At 38.4% G+C, this 25,408-nt stretch overlaps 1 protein-coding gene across 1 annotated transcript in view; it reads left to right on the forward strand.

The window, feature by feature from the left end:
• Positions 1 to 25,408, forward strand: part of TRHDE (thyrotropin releasing hormone degrading enzyme) — a 193,662-nt gene that overhangs the window by 138,683 nt on the left and 29,571 nt on the right. Inside the window, exons 10-12 of the mRNA XM_085045076.1 lie at positions 5,161 to 5,249; positions 14,377 to 14,510; positions 14,609 to 14,664. Coding sequence (XP_084901202.1) covers positions 5,161 to 5,249; positions 14,377 to 14,510; positions 14,609 to 14,664 — 279 coding nt within the window. The remainder of the gene's footprint in view (positions 1 to 5,160; positions 5,250 to 14,376; positions 14,511 to 14,608; positions 14,665 to 25,408) is intronic.

The following is a 25,408-nucleotide window of genomic DNA, read 5'->3' on the forward strand; positions in this document are numbered from 1 at the left end:
CCTTAAATCTGTACATTGTTCTGTTCTTCTGCCTTGCCATGGTTCTCCTCCTTTGATTTCCTGGCTAAATATATAATCAGACTACAAATACATATCTTCTATATCTAGAAGTATGTAGCTTCTTGTCATTTAACTGTTTTTTAATGTGGTTTTTGAGGTCCATCTCCTCCTTAAAGATTCCTAAAAATATTAGTCTGTACTAGTGTAAGAGAGAAGATATGTTTAGAAATATAAGCAAAAAAGTGAAAAATTAAATGGTTGAATTTCTCAGTGGAGAGTGATAGCCATGAGATTCTTGAGAAACCTGTGCTGAATGTTTTCCTATTCAGCCATGTGATAAAGGGTGTGAAAGAGTGAGGTGTCAAGAATTTTCTGGTAATAGGAGTTTTGTGAGTGTAGTAAAAACATGTGTTACTCTACCAAGATGAAAGATGTATTCCTTAGCGGTAGCCGACATGGTAATAAAAGGACAGATGAAGCCTAATGTTGATAATGAGGTGATGCATGTAGGGAAAGCAATTCTAACTCAGATACTCAGTGGTGGGTTCTGAAGAAACTGTATTCTCTCACAGATCTTGGTCCTGTGGTAAGTAATGTTCTGTAAACATCAGCTCACAGTCCAGACATGGTCAAGCAGGTAAACAGAACAGTAGGGATTAGTAGAAAAGGATCATTGTAAAAAGTATAAAGAATGTAGAAGAGAAAATAATTACACCACATTTAATCTGTGATAGACATGCCTTCAAAGCACTCAAGCCAGACTTGGTCTTCAGGAAATAGTAGGTAAAAAAAATAAAGACATGGACAATAAGAAGGATTAAGTACAGTTTCTGTGTAAAGAACAGCAGGCTAGATTAGAAGTCTTTAACCCAGAGGTCTGTAAAAGCAGAAGGATAAAAGAGCCATGTGGTTGTTCACTTTCTCTGCCATGCAAAAAGTAGGTAAGCTGAATTCTACAGTGGTACTAGTTACAGATGTTCTGTCACTTTATGTGAAGCAATCACATTACTTGTGTACTCCTTATAATGCAGGATAATAAGCTGCAGAATATTGAGCAGATACTTTCATTGTTCTGTGAGTAATGACTAGGAATAGCTCAGCTTCTTTGTTTAGTTTTGAATCCAGGGGAGAAGGGAGAAATGTCACTGGAAGAATGTGGTGATCGCTGCCAGCAGTGTGTGGAAACTTGGTATATTATGGTTCCTGGGAAGATGAATCTTGAAAATGTATGGATTTGCATTTCAGCAAAAGCATTCATTAATGTGAAAAAGTAGTTGAAGAGGTACGCAAAATCTGAAACATGAGGAACCTTACCTTTTCTTTTTTAATTACCTGAGATCTTTATTTTGTGAGCAGAGGAAATAAACTACTGCCCCTTTTCTGGCTTTGCATAGCTCTTTGAAAAGCAGCCAACTAATCATTCCACTGAAAATCCAATGTTACTACAATATTACTATCCATCAGAGGCAAAAGTGTGAAGTATCATGTTTGTTTAATATTTTACGATCTCAGGATTTGCGCACAAAGGGATCTCAGTTCTTATTTGTTGAAAATCAAAGTAACAAATCAAATTACTTGTAACGAAGTAATTATTACAAATGATGATTTTTCCAAGTGAGATAAAGTATACTAATACTACCTATCTAGTAATTAAGTAATGCTGAGGACAAAAAAAAATCAATATAATCAACACAGAGCATAATTAGCTAGCTTCTAGTATTGCATGTACCTTGGCTGACGCAAGATTCTGATACTTTATGAAACAAGTCCTTCTGATTATTCTTCAAGCTGAATGAACACACTTCAGTGATCACCATTGATATGGTGCTACAAAAAACTCCACCAATGCAGTCCCTTTAATTGTGCATTATCCTGTCAATGTAAGTATAGCTATTTCATGTAAGCAGTTTATCACTTGTAAATCAGCAAGAAAAGGTTTATTTATATTACTTTCCAAGAAGATTCCCCTTTCCCTATATCTCTTGAAGACTGAACAATGTTATGTTCAACACAGTTCATGTTAACATGTCTGTTCTAGTTTTAGGTGTCTGTCCTCCTCAGCTGCAGAGATTTTTTTTTTTAATTCCTCAAATAGCAGTGCGTTTTTCCACAATAAGAAGTTTGCCTTTAGCTCTCTGTCAAAGTGATCAGGTTTGATTCTGGAGGGACATTATGTGGGACACCTCTGAAGCTGAGCAGCATCTCAGGCAGACTGAACACACAGTTCATTATCACCATTTCACCCAGGGGCTGAGTGTGCTATCTGTACAGGCATCTGAGTCCTGCAGACATAATCTTCATGGTAAGAGGACTAAATGGGTTGTTTCAAGTCTTGCTGCCCTGGTCACTGGGTCCTCAAGGCTAGATTCTTATTGTCACTGGAAATGGTTTGTCACAGCAGGCAGCAGATAGCCAGGTGGAATGGGATGCTTTTTTCCCCAATCAGATACATACTGAGAGCATGCTGGTGGTGCTTTCAATATATAAAGAATAAATAGAAGGTCTGCACTACTCTCAGGCAAAGCAGGAGGAAAGCAGGTGAGTGGACCCCCTTTTTCCTCCTTGCTCTGTAAAGTAGAAAGCTCCTGATAGAAAAGTGCATGAAAAGTTAGCTTCTTTCTAGTGACACCTGGAGAACACAGTCCATACAGATCATTCAAACAATGAATGGAAGATGCCTTCTTGGAAGGTGAGCCAGATGTGTCTGCCTCACATACACAGAAATTAGTTACAGCTTCTTCTGCAACAGCAGCAGAAATTTCTCCAAGATAGAAGAGGAATGGAAGGAGAAAACAGATAAACAGAACAGCAGCAGAAAAGTAAGAAAAATGTGTTTTTTCTAGATGTCTATTAAAAGGACATGTGTGGTTCCTCAGGGAAACCGATAACCAAGAGGGTGAGGTTTGGAGATTCTGGAAAGCACCAAGAATGTCAGGAGGTCTTTTATATTGGGGAGATAAAAGTTAAATTTGCCAGTACTAATATTCCCAACTAAATCCCACATACTTTCTGGTGGGTAGCTTTTGTGACACTTTTTCTACAGCAAGATCACCTTTCAGAGAAGGATCTGTCCTTACTTCAATAGGATTTACCTTAATTGGAGGCAACATAAAATAATATAAGGTAATATAAAATTGTTCTCTGTATAGAATTTACAATGTACAGAATACCTTTCTGTGAAGTTGCTTCTCAACATAACAGATGTCCATGTATGTGTTCATACCTGAATATTAGTGGATGTGTATATATGTGCTTAAATCAGCTACATATGCAGCTTGGAGTATCTTTTGTTTTTCAGTTTAGCTATTTCAGTAGGAGTTGAAGGGCCATAAAAATACCATGCAAATGCAGTTTTAAATTTTTTTTTTCACATACCAGTATTCCCGTTCTTTCAAATAATGTACAAACTCTATGCTAAATTTTGCCTGATTTTTCTCAATCACATTTTCCCAGCATCTTTTTTATTCTGGAGAACCTGGTATTTAGAATAGGGTATGTTTTCAAAGGTGATGTATTTCCTAGGAGGTTTTTTGAACAGTCTCTAAAACACTGGTGGTTGTCTAGTAAGGTATAAGGTAGTTAGGAAAGTAGTGAATATAATTTGGTGCATCACTTCACAACATCTCCAGACTACCCTCACCTGTTGAACCCAGGAGTTATTGCTGCTGTAGCAGAAGCAGCAGGACACAGTTAACACTTTTGTCTCATTACTACAGTTCACAGTCCAGATTATTAGTTAAGCCAAAACTGTAGGTAACCTTGTGTGAAGGCCCCAGATTGGGAACTGGACAAGCTAATGCACCAATGGTCATCCTTTTCTGCCGGCTGTGCTATGGAGTGTGATAATGTCCAGCGCAAGAGGTGGGCAGACTGATAAAGCCAATAGCATCTTCAAATGACACAGCTTAATTGCCCAAAAAGTGTCTGCCAGAGCACGTGCTTATGTGGAGTTTCTCTTCAGTGAAGGAATAGAGCTAATTTATTTTCCTGATGTTTCATGGTACTAACATTCAGAGAACCTAAAACCACATGGAACCTTTTTTCTTCTCTCATATGGCAATAAATGCCATGTTTCCTTTCTAGTGTCACTCACACCTCTTTCAGCTGTATGGTTGTCCAAATATCTCCCCATCTTTGCTGAATCACTGCTGTATGGACAAGTGTTTCCCTGCACATGATTCTGTTTTAAGCAGTACATGTTCCTGTGTGTGCTGGGGGCTCTTTGCAAATGGGTGGGGAGCTGTGAGCCAAGGGTTGTGGCAGGGCAGGGGTCTGTCCCTCCCCCAGCCTCCAAGTCAGGCCAGCAACCCTTGGGAGCCAGCCTACATTGAGTGCAGCTGTGTAACTTTTGGGTGGTGGTTGTAATTCAGCGGAGCAGACTTCTGGGTAAGTGGAAAGGAGCAAACCTAATTTTTCCTTTAGTACCATGGGCTAGTTTTGCAATGCTGTGTACTAGCAGGAGAGAACTGGCCCACACTCATCTTTGCACCATTTTAATGCAATCAGTCTAAAATTATATCCTTACTTGGTATCAGAGTGGGACTGTATGGTGGTATCTGGTATTCCCCTATAGGGAAGTTGGGGTCTGATTATACCAGAGTATCACCAAACCCACATGTAGCACGTTTTGTCCAGTTTGCATATGCATAGATGGTAAAAAATGGTGCAAAGAGGAGATCTGTTCATTCTGTTTTTATAAACCAACAGCAGTGAAAGCCCATTGTAGCTTTTTAAGAAGCTGCTAGAAGAGTATGGTATTTTTAAACTTTGAAGTCCCTGCAAATCAAAAGATGTTTTATGTGGAGGTTTTTTTCTAAGTAAATGTAAAAAAGTGTTCTTCTTTATATGAGAAATCATTATTTCCTCTTCTGCGAAGCATTTTCTTAAACTAGGAAAAGCTTTGTAAAAAACTCATATGTTGATAGTGTGTGAAAAATGTAAAATATAATTTAGGTTGAGGGGTTTTTTTATAAATGACTTTTTCATTGTTTTATTGCTAATAGCAAATGCATTTCAAAATCAAAGTAACTTGTTAGAATCCACAGATCTTTACACTGCTACTGAGATTGTGTTTTGATTTCTTTGACATGATCCCTGATTGCTGTGAGAAGAATCAGTTCAGTATTTTTGTTCTTAGATTCCCCCTCCTTTGTCTTGCAGCTACTTGTGGCAGATTCCATTAACAATTGCAGTAGGAAATACGAGCCACATCTCATCAGAGGCAATTATATGGGTGTCTAACAAATCAGGTAAAAATAAACTTTCCTCCCAGTGGAATCTCATAAAGCATACTTGTGTTTTCCTCAACTGTATCTTTGGAATTGATCCTAGATAATTGTTTAGTTGCTCTGCACCCAGTTTTAACTGCTTAAAATGAATTGCAAAAAAAGAGCTGGGAAGGGAGGGAGGAGGAATGAAGGATGAGCAACAATCTAGATAAATAATTATTGCAGAATTTAGACAGTATAATGTAAAGCTTTTACATAGAAATGTGTACATAAGTGCTAAGTATTTTATATTGGGCAACACATATAAAATCACTGATGAATGCAATTCACTTTATTGTTTGGTGAAGGTTAAATGTAATATTGTATAACAAAGCGAATATGATGAGTATGATTTAGTACATTTAGAATTCTAGCATTTTTAACTCAATCCATAGTCTGAACCAGGGCTAAGAAATGGTTGCTGTCATTAAAATTTTCCTTATTGATCTATAAAAGTGTTTGTTCTTTCTATTAGATAACCATATGCTGGACCTCAAAAGTGCATTATTCTGCTTACTACTTATTTTCTTCCTCCTCAGTTCCTGCATGATCATAACTGTAATGGTTACTGTCTGGAGGACAATGAGTGCTAGATACCAGTGGGTTTTTATCACCTAAGAAAGGAATCCCACCATAGAAATTTCATGAAATATTTAGCTATTTCCTTAGCACTTCATGCCACTTCATCTGACAGTTTTGGACTGGAATTGAAGAGAGTGAGGGGAGACATATGAGGACTTGAATAGAATGATTATATAGAAGTGAAAAGCAGGATCCATGCATCCCCTTGACACGTGGGCTGTAGAGGGAGAACTGACCCCTTCTTGTAAAATTAGAAAGGTACGGAGATTTCCCTCTAACAGAAAACAAATGGGAGAGAGGAGAGAGTCAAACCTGTGTAAGATGTTTTTTCTCTTTTGTGAGTTACTAAAATATATTAGTCACATTGACCTTAGCAGCCAGCAGGACTTGAAATTAATGGTGTATGGTCAGTAATAATCTGAGTACCCCAGCTTTCTAGCGGTACAAGGTACGTGTTTCTTTACCCTTTTTGTGTGTAGCCTATGAGGAAGTAGCATATTTTATGCTTCTCCCATGATAGAATGATCTAGAAATGTGCCTGTGACCAGAGCATTTTTCATACCTGGGGCAAATACTCTCATCAAAGCATAGAGATTCTGACTCACTTTTCAGAAACTTACTGCATTGGCCATACTTTTTAATATTAATGCTTCCAAAATACTTCAAGACCTGTTTGCTCTTTCACAGTCTGCCTTAATGACCTGCTGTACTTGTGTCCTTTAGGGCTTGACTGAACTCTCATTGAAGTTATTAGAAAGGTTCCCACAGACTTCAGAGCGAGTTGATCATCCCATCTCATTAGGTTGCACATGCATGCCTCCTTCTCTTCACTCCCACCTTCAAAGTTCAGTATATTGCTATTATCTATCTACATAGATGCTTCCTCATTGCCTTTTACTTGCAGAGTGCTGTGGAGGAACAAGTCCATAAAACTGCTACCTACTCTTTTAAGATCTACTGCTTCTATTGGAATGCCTTCAAGGAATCAACAAATTAATGATGGCCAGTGAGAGCAATTATTTTGGGCTGGATACTATACAGAAATTAAAGAGGAACCTTTCCGAGTCATCAGTCTCCTGTGTAGCAAATCAATGACACTGTGATCTGTTGTCATTATCCTTGTTCTTCCTCATTACTTTCACTCACTCATTCACTTGCTGTGCCTCATTGAAAATGAGACTGTAAACTTATGACTACAGCAGTAGTGTCCTCTTGCGTCTACTTATTGTGATCTAGCTGAGCTGAAGAATTCCTCAACATAAAAACATTAGTAAGAACATGCCTGAATGTACACTCAATGTATGATTGTACATGCTATTATCTATTGAGGCTGGTATACTTGATTTTGTTACTCCTGGGAGTTTTTCTGCAGCTGGTGTGCTTCTTTCATGGGGATGAGGGAGGAATTCTGAGACTCCAAAGGACAGTTTCCAGGTTTGATTCTTGTGGACTGGAAGAAACTTGAAGACTTTCTGTTGTACAGAGGACACAGTTTCAGTACTGCCCCAGTGAATAATCTGGGAAAAACTGCAAGCTGGTGGTGAGACAAACTGCTCCAGAGGATCTTTGGAAGATTGGAAGTGGTCATATTGTTCTTCAATGTGTAATTAAATGAAGATACTCAACTTTGGAGTAAATGCTGTTCATGAGGATGGTTTCCGTGCCCTTTTTAGGAAAGATTAGGCAATTCCTCCTCGTTGACTGAACTGTTGTGCTGAAAAAGCTTCCAGTGTGACTAGAAGAGTGGATAGGAGCTAAACAACTGCTAATCTCTGATGTTTGTGATTGTGGTGTGTTGACCCTGGCTGGACACCAGGCGCCCACTAAATTAACTTTATCACTCCCCTCTGAAACTGGACAGGGCAGGTGTTCATGGGTCTTGGTAAGGTCTGAGAGAGGGATCACTCACCAAATACTATCTTGGCAAAACAGACTCGAATGTGGGATATTATTTGGATTTATTACTAACGAAATCAGAGCAGGATAATGAGAAGTAAAAGCAGACCTTAAAACACCTATCCCCCTGCCTTTCACAGCTCTGACTCCTCCCCCCCAGCAGTGCAGGGAGGCAGGGAATTGGGGTTATGATCAGTTCCTCACATGTTGTTTCTCCTGCTGTTCAGGGAAAGAAGCATTTCCCCATCTCCAATGTGGGGTCCCTCCCTCAGGGTCAAAGACTCCTCCCAGGCATCCTCCTGCTCTGGGGTGAGTCTCTTCCACAGGCTACAGGTGGATCAGTGCATCCCCATGGAGCTCCATGGGCTACTGGGGCACAGCTGCTTCACCACAGGCTGCACCACAGGCTGCAGAGGACTCTCAGCTCCAACATCTGGAGCATCTCTTGCCCCTCCTTGTCCACCTGACTTTGGTCTCTGCACAGTTGTTCCTCTCACATATTCTCACCCCACTCTTCTCTGGCCACAATTACACCTGTGCAGTATTTTTTTTTTCCCTTCTTAAATATGTTATCACAGAGGTATTACTACCAGTTCTGGTTGGCCCAGCCTTGGCTAGTGGCATGTGCATCTTGGACCCAGCTGGCATTGGCTCTGCTGGACATGGGAAAAGCTTCTGGCAGCTTCTCACAGAAGCCATTCCTGAAGCCTGTCCTCCCCTACCAAACCTGCCCATGCAAACCTAACATAGTCATGTATTACTGATCACACTCCTCATTTCAGCTGCCAATAGGGAAGAGGGCTCAAGTTGATGACTACCATTGTGATATCTTGGCATATCACTTAAATCTTTCAAAAAAGTTAACCTTCTCTGTGGGTTATCTGAGAAAAATGAAACCACAGCAGTTTTGAAATATCTACATATAGAAATACACAAAAAAAAGTTCTTTTTTTGGTGGTATTTCTGATAACCATATCCATTGGGAGGAAACCCCGTGTCTTGCCCTAGCTCACCAAGAATGGTTATTTGCTAATGTAAGAGTCTTTCCTTTCATGTACATTCAGAAAGACAAAAGATAGAATTGCTGATTTTTGCATCCTCTTTGCTACCATGTCTGTGACCTCACTGAGGTGTTGTAGGATACCAGTTGGTATTTTCATGAACAAGGGATATGAACCTGCTCTCCAGCTTTGTGAGAGCCACATGAATGATCAAGTTGCTGCTCTCTCCTCATCCTGTCTATCTCTGGATACATATCGGAGATAGTGAGCATGCAGACCACTGATTGTTCAATATGGTGAGCAGGATCAGTTCAGATAACTGCATGTCACCACAATTGCTGGCAACTCTGCTACATCTGTCCATTCTTCACAACACTGAAGTGAAGTAACACCCTAGAAATTACAGCTATGCAGTGTCTTTTTGAGTTGTAATTCATTGTCCTTTGCAGCAAATCCTGTAGGGAGGACAGTGCTAGGCCTTGGCAACTTGTTTGACAAAGTGCATAATCTCCAAGATGTTTCATATTTAATAGAGCTCTCCCCACCTGCCTGTGGAAGGTATGTAGTCATAGTTTTGAAAGCTTTTCATTTTGCAAGTGCTTCTGCCAGTCTTTCTTCTCCTCACCCAGTGAACCCTAGTATTTATATAACCATATTTCTACTCATCAGTTCATATACCAGCCATCATATTATGGTCCTCTTACTTGGTTCGGTTTGTATGGCGTGTGAAATGGAGCATTCTCATTTGCTCTTAGAGTGCTGCTCAAATAGGTCACCACCACCTTTTCCCTGTTCACCCCCCACAGCCATGGATGAGGCTGTTCTGCTTCAAGTGACTGTAAACCTGTCACAAAGGAAACATCTCATGCTGAACCTTCCTATCCATGCTGAGGTCAGAGACATCATACTAAGGTGGCTGCAGTGCTCTTTGTGCCTCCGTCTTGCAGGTCTGCTGAATGATAAATTTTGCTGGTGCTGTGGAAATCATTGGTGTTGCAAACTTCTGCTCTGTCATAGTTCCAGGGCTTGTTTCTGTTTCTTCTAGATAAATTGCCTCTTTTGTAGTTGCTGTAATGATCTGTGAACATGTATCTGCAGCATTTTGGGATCAGACCAAAATCAGTAGGGGGCAGAAAGTCAAGGACTAGCTTTGAACCCTTTCCATCCCTATAAGATGACTGCTTAGCTGGGCTTGCGGGAAGGTGTTGGTGATTGCTGATGGAGGTGTACTAGGTGTGGAACCACAGGCTCACCTGTGCATGTTTCTGCAAATTCAGAGCTGACCTCCTCAAGTGAGGAGATTTAGCTAGCATCCATTTCTAACAGGTGAGCAGAGCTTTGGACAAAGGCATACTTGCTGTTCCCTGGGAATCACTGTTCTGGTGCTTAGGCTCCAAACAAGAAACATCTCCGTGCAACTCAGCAAGTGCTGCTGAACTGGCTGACACAGCTTTAGTCTGCCTCCCTGTCCTTTCCATCCCCACCTCCTGTTCATTCACTGATTTGTTATGTTCCAGGGAAATATTCCTTTGATGGACCTCCCTGCCTCAGATAAAGTGACTGCTGTTCAGATTACTACTAATATCTCCTCATGATTGCCATGAGATGGGGGAAAGAAAGTTTAACAGGGCAATTGCCTTCCAACAGCAAGTACCAATTTACTTTGCCACCTCCTACTAGATAATCTCTACTTTAAGCCACTTGACAGTCAGATTCTCCTCCATGGAGTGTTTTGTAGAAGACATATTTTTCTGAGCTGGGGTTTGCTGGCTGGCCATTGGGGAATGGAGCATTAGTTGCAGCTTTAGAAAAATACCCTTTCTTTTCTTTTCTGAGACTCAGCTGCTGTTACCTGTGTTGCTTCCAGACTCCACTCTTTTATCTTTCAAAAGCAGAGAGAAGGAAAGCACTGTGAAGAAAGATCAATATACAGGTCCTGCTTTAAGCTTCAGCCAGCCATAATGAGGACCAGAGATACAGAACTTGCAATCCTGCATAGTTTTGACAGAGTGAGTCAGAATCATTCCCCTTATTCCAACAGCCAAGTGAAGATCCTAGCAGAAGACTACTGCTTCCACTGTGTCACCTTAGACATTAGCAGTTCCATCATATAGGAATGCTAATGGATGGAAGGGTAATCTGAGGAAAGAGTATGTGAGATGGAACATGATCATATTTCGTGATGTGCTCCATTTCTTGTGTTGATCCCTATACAAAAATATTTTCTTTCAGCATGGAGCTACAGCGAAATGGCAAGTAAGACAGAACCTTTTCTTCTGGTTTGCCTTCTCCCTGTATGAAAAGTTCTTGGAAGAAGATTTGCGGAATTTAGTTAAAGCTAGTACAACTTATTAGGAAATTCCTCATGGAACTATTTTTTTTGGTCAGAAAAATTTCACTTGTTCTTGTTGTCAAGAAATTCTGCTACACTTGTGCAGTTATTTTTGCAGCAAAATGGAGTCAATTCCCCCAGCAGGGATTCTACCAGCATAACCAATTTCTTAGTATGCTAAGGGTTGTAAAAAGTGAGGAGTTAAAATGACAACTTTGAGTCTGAACACTTGAAATGGCACTGGAACTGTGTTTGGCCCATGCTTTTGGCAGTACACGCTTGCAGAAGGGTGCCCTTCTCCCATACCTGCCTCACATGCTGGTTTTGATGGAAATGGAGTTGCTGAAGGGCTGGGAGAGCTCAGAACTTCAAGCCACATGCACCAGCTGGAGGACTATCTCACACTTTGAGAGCAGACAAACTGGGAATGAGACCCTAACTGATTTTTTTACATCAAAACAAATAATACAAAATTTAACCATTTCCTCCTAAGTGCTTTTTATATGTATGTAGCTAAACTGGAAGTTTTAGAGCAATGTTATTTTCCGAGGCATCCAGACAAAACATGACCATGGAAAAAGACTTTCTGATGGAAGAAGATTAAAAAAAATTCCCTTTAATCTCAAATACAAAGGGATATATATTTTACATTGACTTTTAAGAGGTGAACTAAAACTTTCAAAGATAGATTTCATCCCAAATGAAATCTTTGTTGTTGTTTAGAAAGTCATGAATGGTTTAATGTAGGGTTTAACACTGAGTTACTACCTTTTCCCTAACTGTAATACTTTTGAGAGGAAACTAATAAATGTGTTCGTGGTGAGTGGAAACATTACCCAGCTGTATAGAAATTTTTAGTGCCTGTAATCACCAAAAGAAAGAATTTCTTTTATCGGAAAGCATGAGAACTAGCGGACACAAATATCAAATTGTATTAAATTATATAGAACTATATGAAACACATGTATCAGGTAGTCCCTTTAAATAGCCACCTCTTTATGTGAGCTGGGGAGGTGTGACAGATTGCTGTCCTGTATTTCAGGAAAAGGTCAGTACATGAGTGGTCTTACTGAAAAATAATCGCAAGGGATAATCGTTGTATTTAAACTGACCCAAACAGCAATAATGCCATCATGCTTTGAAAAGATACTCTCCTTCTATATAGAGATATGTGTTTGTGGTGTTGCACAGCTGTTACATGTGAAGTAGCTTATTCTGAACTTGTCATATTTGACTGGCAAGTATCATTCAATACTGTATTAACACATAAGTAATTTCCTCACTTCAGAGGTGAAAATTTAATGCAAATGCTCAAAGAAAAAATGGATGGATTTTTTTCATTACATCTGATTTTGAAAATTTCTATTTAATGTATTTATTTACCCAGATATTGCTTAATGTGTGCTCACAGCCTATTTGGTATGCTTTTAGGTAGTATTGTAGAGCTGCAAGGATTAACCAGTTACAAGTAGCTGCTTTCAGGTTTGGTGGCATTTAAAGATTAGTTTGCAGCCAAAGAGCATGGGCAGAAAGCTGTACTGCTTTACAGCTGTACTGTGATATAAGCAACAGGATTCAAGTCTTCTCTAAGTAGGATGGAGCAATGGGCTGCCTCTGACTTGGACCTGATGAAGAAAGGATTTAAGCAGAGGAGCAAGTCTAAGAGGGTTTGCTTAGGACTGATCTGTACAGCCCCTTGTGGAAGAAAGGACACACAAGTGTTACCGCAGCACCTTAGGTGTTTTGACAGTATGAACACCTGGGAAGTCCACAGAGTTGTAGGACTTAATTCAGATTTTCTCAGTCCTATTGCTGCAGGATATGTTGGATCCTAAAGAAGGTGTCTGCTTCGTGCTTTACCACAGATAACTAAAAGAGCAATAAGAATTGAACTGAACAGGCAACAACTGAGTTATTCTGGGCTTAATATTTCTAATCAGTGTATTTTTCAGAGATTTTAATGGTTTCATAACTACCTAGGAGAAAAAAAAGGACTTTCTTTTTTATTCCTGTAGTTTTTTATCTAAATTCATGTGCATAATGCAGCTTCATGGACTTAAACATATAATTATGTGTTTTTAAGATTGGGGTCTTGCTGATCTTTGTATTTATTGCACCCTAAAATAGTAGTTGTTTGGGGGTTTGCTATTAGTCAGGGGAGAAGTGCAACTTTTATCTGTAGCCCTAGTTAACTAGTATTTCCTCAGAAATTACTTTTTTATAAGAAAGACTGAAACAAATCAATTTATTGTAAGCCTATGTACTGGATAGTATGTGTGAATTGTAATGACCATACTGCTAACTTTTTCCCAACTTGTTAATTCTGAGGAATTCAAGCACACCAAACAATTCCCTGATGGAATTACATTTATAACATATTTTATGTTTTTGTTTTATTTTTAAAAATGCATGAGAAGACTGTTCCTTCAACAGTGTACAAATGAATTTGATTAGTTGAAAAAAATGTTTCTGAATTTTTAGTTGAAAAAAAAAAGTTTCTGAATTTTTAGTGAGTTCTTGTTCGTAGTTTTGTCAAAATAATTTGCTAGATTGAAGACTTCTTCCACAGACATTGAAGCCTTAGGCTTTGTTTCCTGGTAAAAAAGTAGTGCATGTTGTGAGTTCAGGGCAATTTTGTTGAAATTTTGAAATCCCTGTTCCTGTAAATAGTTGTGGAGTGCCTGGCTGTGCACATACTGTAATAAATTTAGACTTTCAGCCCTAAAGTGATTACTTAAAACAAGGGGAAAGATGAAGAACAGGTTAGGTGATACAAGGTTAATTGGTGTAGCTCTAAAGAGACTGCTCTCAGTGGTTAGTAGCTAGAAGCTGTACAACTGGATCTACGTTAATTTAAAATTCAGTGTAAAAGCTTAATCAAATACATGCAGAAACACTTAAGAATTTATTTTTTTAATCACAGGTTTACTCTAGTCTCTCTCTATATAGTTCTCATTGAATTATTTGAGTTAGGGTTGTAGGAAGTTATTTTGGCATGGCCAGAATCAGGGTACCAGACTTAAAGTGGGTACCTCTCATAAAAATAGTGTTTGCCAGAAGAAAAAAGCACCTTTGAAGTTCTGTGTGGGTAAAAGGTCCCCATGGGAATGTCAGCTGGCATCTCTCTACATCAGAAAAGATAAAGGAAATTATTAATCAAACATGATACTTTTATAATCTTTGAATTGATTTTACTGCTTTCATGTGTATTTAAAGAAGGAGAAAATTTAACAGGTATATCTTTGGAATGTGTAAGTTTAAAACTAAGACCCCATCCCGTCTTGTTCTTTGTTTCCAGAACACCACAGAATTCCTGCTTTGGAAGAGGCAAGTTGGTTGCTGGGGAACATCAACCAGACTGGCTACTTTAGAGTTAATTATGATATTAGGAATTGGAGGCTGCTAATTAATCAGCTAACAAGGAACCATGAGGTAAGCTCCTCTTTTCATCCCTGAAATCTGCTTTCATAGATGAACCTTGACTGTTTCATCACCCTAAATGGTTCAATTTTTGTGCTTGCCCCTCACAGGTTATCTCTGTCAGTAATCGAGCAGGCTTGATTGATGATGCATTCAATCTAGCCAGGTATGTTTTCCTGAAGATCATCTATCCTCATACACATTGCTGCAATAACTCATACAACCATTAACTCAGCAGTTGAGTGTGTTTCAAAGTTAAATATGTTTTAAACACACTTTAGTTCTCCTCTTCTGTTTTTTTTTTTTTTGTATAGCACATAAACATGGTCTGTAGCACATTCACTACTCTTGATCAATAATTGCCGTAGGGTATTTCCGAGTCTGAAGAGATCTGATCAATTTTGCAGCAAGTTCAATTTAACACTTTGCAGATAAATAATCTCTTTCCTCTTTCTCTAATGAATGAGGGTTTTTTCTTCTGTTTCTCCCAGATGCCCCACCTCTCCATTTTTTTTTTTACAACTGGCCCTTGTGCTGTATTTAGAGATGGAAGGCACCTTCAAGCTTCAGTAATTTTTTTTGCCCTGACTTGTACTGTTACATCATTTTTCCAATATATTTTTTCCTTGTAATCTGCTAGACCAGACTCTTTTTTTTCTCTGTGGTGCTTTTCAAACAGAATGGAAAAGCAGTTCCATTGAGAATTTCTGGAATTTATGCAATATTTTGTGTTTTATTATGGTGAGAGCTAATAATTAACACATACAGTGGTGGTTTTACTTAATTGAGGTAATGGAATTGTCCCTGTTTTGAAATCCAATATGTTGATAGTGACAGTGTAAAACGAGGGGAAAATAGTGGAACATTTGTAAATTTTTGATTCTTGAGATACCTGGGAACATTGCATAATTTACAGTTTTAATTGCAAAATTGTAAATAATGTGATTCTACTTGCACTGTGATGTCAAGGGTGGCATGAAAAGAATTGCTGATACTACTGTCTTTTCTGCTGGTGCTTGCAAGGCTTGGTAGTACTGAGATGCATTTAACTGCAAAAAGGCAACGGAGTTGTTTGGGACTCAGTCACAGCGTCACAGCTCAGTGATGTTCCAGCATCACTGCAGTAAAACACAGTTGTGTGCCCTACCACTCAGCTCCTGCTGCTGACATAAAGTAGTGATTAGCCCTTAACAGTCCAGAGATGTAGTAGGGAAGGAGGTATCATGGGGAGAGGAGTATCCATTTGCTTTTGGCACTGCCCTTCATTCTTGCTTTGTGACATCTTCCCATTGGCAGCAGTAAAGAGCTAGAAATAGGTCATTACATCAGACTTCAGTAGGCCATGATTTGTCTACTCTCTGATTAGTAGAATATTGCAGATTATTCTGAAATATCTAGCCTATTAGAAGAACTTCCAAATGTTGAGTAATGTCATAATGTGCTACAATTTTATTTGGTTTTGACACCTCAGAGAAGTAGTGTGCAGTTATACAGAGTCAGTGTGGCACCTTCTTTTTCCATGCACTGGATGCAGTCAGATGTGGCTAGACGTCCCCGAGTCTAGATACTGAAAAATGCTCTTTTTTAATACAATTGTTGTAGGTAAGTGGTTTTTTTCTGAGTAAATATTGATCCAGTCCTCTAGGATGTCTTGCTCATGGAGTATTAAGGTAAGGTCTTGATTAAAGACCCAACCTGCATTGTCAGGCCAAGTTTAATCTACTTAAAAAACACTCATCATTAGACGAGTAATGCATTCCCCACCAATTTTCCAAGGTACTTTCATGGTGATACTGGATCCTGCACCTTTTTCAGAGGTAACTACACTAGAGCACTGTGAAGGCTTTCACAAGATTTCACATTATATAAACTTGACTTTCTTTTGTTGATAATCTGCAGCAGACTGCTGCTGCATATGGTCCTCATGCACCATGGAAAAAGGTACTGGAGCTATAAATTTATGTCTGTCTGCATGTGCATACATGGATATCACTTAAGAGGAAATATTCTTCCAATAGGGATATGTAGCTAGATTCCTGTTTCCAGCGCCCTGTCAGTAGTGTTACCTTGAGTGTGTGCCTTGCAAGCAAGTCAGCATGGAGGAGAGATCTGTTTGCAAAGAGTAGATTTATGGTCTGTCATTCAAGAGTAGCAATAAGATATGTGGACCTGGCTACAGTTGCCATGTGGAGTATACTTTCTGGTGATCTTTATTACATTATTAATCTGTCATCTTTCCTATTTTAAAAAAACCCAAACAATTATAGTGATGATTAAGTTAATCTGATTGGCCAGCTGACAATATGGTAACTTTTTAAGAAAAGCTTGTTTTTTTAAATATTTATTTCCCTTCTCTGAGAGAAAGACCAATAATAGGCCTAATCCTTGCAATGTTCCTTTATGGTGAGCAGCACTAGGGAGGCATTTAGAGACTCTTAGCAGTGTGTTGAGGGCTGGCCTTGATGGCAAAGCATCAGAACTTCTTGGGATAAGAAAGCAGTTGGAAAAGCTCTTTTTGGGACAAGCAATGGGAATTGAACCCTGATGCTGCAGTGTGGTGCAGCTTCTTCTGTAGTGCCTGGTGCTTCGATGTGACACAGCAGTGTTCCTAAAACAAGTTCTGAGGGCTATGAGAATTACACAGACTCTTTCAATTTTCTGAAAAAGTCACTGTTCAAAAAGCTGCCATCAACCTAAAAACAGCTCAGCTTGGCTGCAAGGTGCAGTGTGGAAAGCTGCCTCACTTTCTTTTGGACTAGTACCAGAGTTGGGATGTTATCTGCCTTGTGGGTGCTGTGCTGATTCAGTCTTGTCTCTGATGCACAGTGTGCAGTTCTCCCTGCCTGTATGACATTACATGATGCAGAGATTAAATACATAAACTTGTCTCTGACTGTGACATGACAGAAGGTCAGTAACCATGTTGACCAGACATAGAGGAAGTAATTGGTAGTTCAGATCTGACTTCTGAGAGGACTGGCTGTTTTTAACAGTAATTCAGTCCTCAGGTTTGATTCCTTGTTGCAATGATGTGTTATCGTCTTGTCTAGGACTATAAACATGCATGTTTTGAGAGAGAGAAGAGAACTGTGGAATGCATACTTTAATCCTAATCCCTAGCTATTATTTTCAGTGATAAAATAATGCAAAGATCAAAACAGAATTTCTTAAATTCATGCTGGTCCTTTCAAATTTTTTTCTAATATAAACAGTTCTTTTTACTGTACTGAAGAGACTGTATTTCTTTGAAATACCCTGTCCTTCTTAGAAAATTAAGTACTTCTTAGTGTGCTGTTAAACTTGATACAGATAATAGCGACATGATTTGACTCAATTTTTCCACTATTAAAATATTGTATGTCCTGATATGATTATTTCTATTTTGTTATACTCCTAATTAATTTTGTTTGTGGAATGAATGCAGCTCTTCTCTTTAGTAAAATTTAATAATATTTAGACTGGAGAAAAATGAAAAAAAGTTCTCATAAAAATTATTTTGGAACACCACATTTTATTTTTTTAAAGGTGTGTTTGATTTCATTCTTCCAAAATGTTTATTATCCTTTTACTGTCCAGCATAGTGGTTTCTTGAAAATAAACAACATAAATGGATTGATATTATCAAGGAATATTTTAATCTCTATAGCTTTAATTTCATAAATTTTTGGCCATTTTATATGGAAATACATTCCTTCATTGTCCTTCTTGCTGTATTTTGGTTTACATACCATTCATTAAGGAGAATTGAGTGGAATAATAACAAAAGAAAGTTACAGCTTGTTTGGTTTTCAGATTTTTAAGCATAGTTCTGTTCTTAGCTGTAGTACATGCACATACCCTTAATATCTGGAAAGCTGTAGCCCTGGCAGTAACATAGCTTATGGAAATTCATGTCCCACATTCTTGAGCAAGAATAGCACTTTGACAATCCCTCTTCCCTTTTTTTTTTTTTTTTTTAAGATTCTTTATCTTTTGGTTTGTATAAAGTTTCAGTAGAATTTAAAAATCTGTTGATTCTAGTAAATAGTTCTAATAAACATTGTCTGAGAAAGCCTAGAAGCCAAGAGAAGACAAACAGAACTGTGGTTCTCTTCCAAGCTTAAAAAAGGCAGAGGGCAGTGCAGATAGCTCCCATAAACAGTATTACAATCAATAACAGAGGCGGCACAGTTTCATGCGAGAGTCAGAAATGTTGTCAACTTCTCCCATCTTTCCTTAGTATAAGGGATCAGTTAGAGAGCATGTGAGGTTGGATGCTTCCCAATTTATTTTAGGCATCCCAAAGGTAAACCTGTGATTCTGACATTCTCACCTTGTGGTGCACTGACAGTTAATGGAGAGAAACGTGCACCTGACCTCTCAAAACCACTTAACCACATAGGATAAGATAAATTACTCACTTAATGTTAGGAGTGTTGTGTCACCCCTGGTTCTTTGATAGGCTCTAAATCTTCATAAAATATTTCCCTCATTAAACTGGTTGACTTAATCTAGCATTATGTGAAAGAAATAGGTCTGGTTTATATTTAATGTTAATCAGTGCTGAATCAGATGTGACTCTGAATTTCTCTTTTACTGTCATCTAAAATAGCTATTGTTGTTTCCAGTTCCGTAAGCACTGAATGAGAATGCATGAAGCAGTGTTGTTGAATAATTGTTCTTATGCTCCAAGGCTGGATGACTGGGTTGGAGTGCTGTTCATTTCCTTGCACAGATTAGGGGGAGATTGAGCTATAGTCTCTTCAGATGAAGCTTGCCTCTGTAGATTTCACAAATATAAGAGAGCTGTATCAGAAATGAGCAACAAGAAAAAAATGTACCTTCAAAATCTTCTGTGACCTAAGTGACTTCTGTGTTGTAGATGGCCTTCATAAATGTTCCTGTCTATCAGAAATCACACGGAGACTGAAACCAGGATGCTGGTGCAAGTAGATATATGAAGAGTTATGATGATTGTTTTCCTGCTGTTAAACAATTCTTTGGGGCTTTTTACTTTATAAGCTGTGAGTTCTGCTGACTCTAGAAAACCAAAGTCTGAAGGCAAGGGAAAAGGCAGTACCAACCTACTTTTCAATATATAAATCCAAATTGTGTCTCCCTTGACACAAATCTTTAACAGCCGATGCATTTGATTCCAAGGTTGATTCCAGAAGTAAAATAGTGAAGTAAGCTAATGCTGACTCCAGATCACTTTCTCACCAACTTGTAGAAAGAAATTAATTTAAAAAGTAAGTCTTACTTAATCAAGTATAGACTTCTGTATCTGGAAAACCATTTCTTCAGGACCCCCTATTTTATTGTTAAAAAAATTTTTAAAAATTAAAAAACCAAAAAACCACCACAAACAAAAAAACCCCACCCAAACCAAAACAAACCCTCTCCCCCCCCCAAAAAAAAACCCAACAAACCCCCCCCCCAAAAACTTAATTCCTGTCTGCAGAGCCCTGACACTGAGGCAAAATTATTTTATCCATTCAGCTACCTGAGGCAGCACCACCCCACGTAATGATTAGCTGATCTTATTTCTGGAAACTGAGAGTTATCTTGTAACTAAGCCTGTAATTCATACACTTCCATATAAAATCCAGAATTATTGCTGCTAAATTGGAAAAATGTTTTCTTGAAATTTCTGGCAGAAATATGTGCAGGAAATATAAATTATAAAGCTGAAGTGATCTTCATTGCTATTTTCCTTTGCAGAGATTAAGATTTCATTTCTTGTAGCATTTGAAGTCTTCCAGAATGTGTGGGTTAATTGGGTCTATGTTACACTTGTGTTCCTTCAAGTCCTGTTCAGTGTAATGCTGGGAGAAGTCAAGGCATTTGAGGCCTCATTTGAAATGCTGGATCTGGAGAATAAGTGGGTGACAAAGATAGAAATTCTCAGCACAATTAATGTACTTCAAAATGTTTCAAAATTTCAACAGCCACAATTCACGGTGGTTGACCTTATTTTGCTGGAATATTCAAGAACAGTCATATAGAATCCATTTAAATGAATAAACTGCAGTTTTACTCTAGGCTTCATCTTTATTCCTGATTGCATTTTCTAATAGCTCAACACAGAGGCAAACGAGGTACATTATGCAGCTCCCTTAATTAGTGCCTCTGAGTACCAGCTAAGGGAGCAAGGATTAGATCAATAGTTTGTATCACGCTTGATTAATAGTGGTATAGATTTACTGTTTTAATAAATGAGGCCTCCTCTGAATTTTTCAGCAGATGCCATAGTAACTCCCATTCACTGTCAGGCAAATTTTGGTGATGGTTCACCAGCAATTGATTTAGATATGGTTTCCTGCAGAAGTTGTTGGGTTTCTTTTCACATAAACACTCTCTCAATGGGCCAAAGTAGCTGTGCCTTTTTTAGAGAAAATAGAGAGCTACAATTATTTTAAGGTATCCTTAATTCATTCCATATGCTGCACGCCAGTCCATATGTTCTGTGACATAGCACAGCCTTGATATCTGCTTTATGTGGAGATACATATTTCAGCTAACATTTGCATGTGTTCATAACAAGAAGGATCAAAGCAATTCCTGTAACTAAGCACACTAAAAGTTAATTCTGCTTTTGTAGTATGTATCATTTGTGCATCTGATCCAGTTACATAGCTAAAGGCAATAAAGAAAATTGTACAGCACATTCCAGGGAAGTGTTGGTGGTGCAAGAGTGTCCTGAAAAATAGAAATACCTGCTGAGAGCCACGGAAGAATTTGAAGAATCTCCTGTGCGTACTAAAAGCCAGCCCTGTAGATCTGACTGCAAAGTGTTTAGTGCAGAGGGAAGGTCTTGGTCTAGTCATATCCCAGCAAAATTTGCCTAAATTATTTTTGGTACTTCTGAGTAATTATAGCACTAATAGTTTTATCCTGTAAACTACATTTACTCTGTTCTTAGCCAAACCCAGAAAAAACTGTCAGGAAGACTTGACTCTGGTTTCAAAGGAGTGACAGAATTATTTTTAGCCAATGGTTGTTAACTCATTGTCTTTTTACCGCCATAGTCTTAGTCTCTTAGAGTTCAATCTGGTCCCTGAAGTCAACTTGTTATGAATGTTATCTTGTTGCAGTGGAGATGCCAAGGACTGCTGTGTAATGACAGGGGAAGGGAACAGTCCGTGAAATTTGTTTTGGGACCATTAATTGAACGAGGTCTGAATTATGCTTCAAGAAAATACTTGAGTTTGAGGTCAAACAAGAAGAGGAGTGTCATGAGTAGAGCTTGCTGAAGGCTTCTTACCAAATTCAAGTACTCGAAACAGGGCTAAGAGTTGCATATATGGCTTCAGGAATCTGTGTTGGTGGGGCAGGGGGAAATCTTTGTAGAGCCTCAAAACCTGTGGCACCCTGTTGAGCCTCCATCCTCTTTTATCTAGCACACACCTGTTCCCTCTGACTGTCTAATCTATGTACCCCTTTTGCTTCCCCACAGCTGCCTTGTCAGCCCTTTTCTCTACCTCTTCTAAATGTCCTCTCAAAATAGGAGCTTTTTTGACTCCTTGGTATTACCCCAGAACCCTATTACTTTCCTTTCTGTGGGTCTGACAGGACTAATGTGGAGAACAAAATATCCTTCCGCTACATTGGTCAAGGTAGCAAAGACAAGCCACTCTGAGAAGCTGGGGGTGCTGCTCTAAACACCTGGACTTTCCCAGTATCTGCAAAGGAATTATGAAAGAAGGCATAAACCAACTTTTCTAGTTATAAAAGACAATACCAATGGCTCACTAGCATAAAGAAAGAAGTCTGCTGTCATAGGCTACTCACTGCTTTGCCTGCTGTTTTGACCTGACTGTACCATTGCTTCTCAGAAATAATCCTACTTTTTGGGCTTATCCAATTGCTGCTGACCAGGATTGTTGTGTAGAGGAGGTCTGGTCTTTGTCCATGCATGCTCTGTCTGCTTGAATGTTGTCATAGATTAGCTCCTTCCTATCTGGCTAGTAGTGTGTTTTCCTCTACCCAGAAATCAAACAATAAATGACAAGAAGGACTGTGTTATGACTAAGGCACTGCACTGGGACTTAAGAAACCTGGGATGCTGTTTCTGCTGTAGTTCCGAGATGATCTTGGTAAAATCACTTAAATTGTTTGTGTCTGCTATCTCTCTGCAAAATGAAGATAAGAGAATAGGTGAGGGTTTAAGATAATTTCAGAGAATCCTTTTATTATAAATATTTTTATTGGGAATTGCCCTTGGAAAAGTAATATCAAATTCTGTAGATATTTTGGCAAACAAAATTTGTATTGTATGTGTATGCTTAAGATCAGGCTTCTGTGCTTTCCATATGAAATTTCTAGCTTTTAAACACATATTTCACTTGGCTGACTGATATGCAAATTATGAACATTAGACCAGGAAAAAAGAGAGTGATGAAAAATATTGTGCATAATAATAAACTAACTCAATTTTGATTTTGCTCAAACATGCTCTCATAGATACCATCACCCATTGACAACTTAATAAGTAGAAGAGCTGTTTCATTCTAACCTTCCCAACAAAAATTACCAAGAAAGAAAATAAATAACACTTATAATGATTGAGTCATCGGAAATTGATGTCTATTAGCCCCTGAAGTACATTCAAATTTCTTTATTTAATTTAACTCTGTGAATTACATACTTCTCAAAAATCATGGTTTCATGATGATGAAAAACATGACATACCTTGCTGCATAGCCTTAATTTTTAGCAGTAAGATTATTCCTTTTCATCTTGCTCTACTCCTTTTTAATTCATTTTCTTTCATATGTGGAAGAAGAGAAAAGGAGAGATTGTGAACTACAGTTTGAAGGAGTTTTTTGTAGAATTTCTACAAACAGAGGGGTTTAGATTTGGGTTTTTTTCCTGTTTTTAACAGAGGTGAGTAATCAAGTTAATATTAGTCTTTGCTTATGTGGCAACTCTAAAACTGTGCAGGATAATTTAAGCCACATAATACGCTGATAATTACATTGAATTTGAACTATTCTTTGTAGGATGCTTCAAATGCTCTTGTGTGGTGTTGAATGTCACTTGAGGAGTCCTCAAATTTTTGCATATAAGAAAACATAATGAGAAGCAGGCTTCATTTAAAACTGTATTACTTTCTGAATCCTTTAATGTTGGAGGGATTGAGTGCTAATTAAATTTAATTCTTAAAATGAGCTTGTAAGCCAAAAGTCGCTGTTGTATTCATCCAGAGCAGATATGCATACCTGTCCTGTTTATGTGGAAGTCTGTAGGTGGTACAGATCAAAATGCTTCCATCAAGTCACTTGGCTGTCCTAGAAAAACAGAGTCCTTACATGGTCCTAATATAAAGGCAGCCCAGCACTGAAAGGGAAGGATGAGGTAGATTATTCTTTGATACTGGAGATCACAGGGCCTTTTTTACAGATTAGTTTTCTATGAGAAAATGTTCTTTCTCCAGCTTCTGTGATTCAACATGGATGCCAGTTATTGTAAGTTTTTAATCTTTGACTTCCTAGCCTTGTAGGAGTTGAAGGTGAAATCTGTCACTACAAGAGTTAATTTCCATGTTGTATGGGTCACCTTGCCCATTTTTTGACATATCAGGGTTCAACATGTATGTTTTCACTTAGCTATCAAGGCACTGCTGTTAAAGCACTGTGTGAAAAAAAAAAATCCTGATTACAATGGTAAAGACACCAGTCCTTGATAGATCCTGAAAAAATGAAAAAGGCAAATACAATTAAATGCGGATATTCATTGGTGCCAGGTTTCTCTGTGGGTTATTCTAATCCACACACTTGACTGTTACAGTAAAAGAATGAATCAATTAATAAGAATCCTAACTTACTTTAAACTGTCTCTTTAAGTGTTAATGGGTGTAGTCTAATTATCCATATATTGCACATGCACAGAAACAGAACTGATGTTAATATGAGTTGCACATCTGCGTTCTGAAGAGCTGTGTTTTACCCCTTCAAAATTACCCAGACAAAAAGCTAGTCATGTTTTACACATTTCTAAGAAACAGACGAGGCAGGGTGGTTTTTAAACCAGCAGCAAGTAAATCACCTCATTTCCATTGTTTCAGTGATGCAGACCAGTTTGCTGCCAGCTTGGATTTTCTAATTTTGATTTAAACACATGACTTATAATGTCTTTGTTGGGTGGTGGGACTAAAGGATTTATGGTGCCCTTATATGTGGAGCTCTCATCACTGTACGGCAACCCTGTCGTTTTTGTGACAGAGTCTGTTTGACTGGTGCTGGATTTATGATAGAAATAATTCAGAACAGAGTAATAATTTTCCCTTGGCAATTACACTACCATTTGGTACTTCGTCCCTAAGGGGAAAATGAATGTGCTGGGATCTGTCCATAAGTTCAGCAGCTCAGTGTAAAGAACAAATCAAGGTCAGAATGCAGTTGAATACACACTGATGTTTCATAATATAATCTAGATCATCTGCTTTTATCTGACTCATTAAAAGCTCATGTAATTTAAAGATTATTTCTGATTGCCATGAGATTTTTAGTTTTTTTATCCCTCAAAATTCTTTGCGAGGGATATTTCATTACCATGTTCAGTACTTTATTTTCCTGTTCGTTGCCTCTTTTCCCTGTAGTGATGGCCACCCTAGCAACTTCTTCAGTGTAACCAGAATAGTACCTTGCTAAGCATTGGTGCTTATGATATCATATGATATGATATAATAAACCACTTAATATATATATAACTTCTGGAAAATCTTCTTCCACCTCTGTCCTTGTCATAAAAATGATAGATCACATTTTCAGTATGGTTTGTTGGCAGCCTCCTTAGGCATGAAAAACCTGCTGAACCAGGATGTTTGTCTAGAGGTAATTTATCTAATAACTAAATCAGATCTTTTTGCCAGTCAATGCTCTTGTACTCCTGTTCTCCTCTTCAGTTTGGCAGGCAAATGTGAAATCAGG

The sequence above is a fragment of the Lichenostomus cassidix genome, chromosome 1Aa, assembly GCF_008360975.1.
Source record: "Lichenostomus cassidix isolate B80296 chromosome 1Aa, HeHo_3.0, whole genome shotgun sequence".
Taxonomy (NCBI): Eukaryota; Metazoa; Chordata; class Aves; order Passeriformes; family Meliphagidae; genus Lichenostomus; species Lichenostomus cassidix.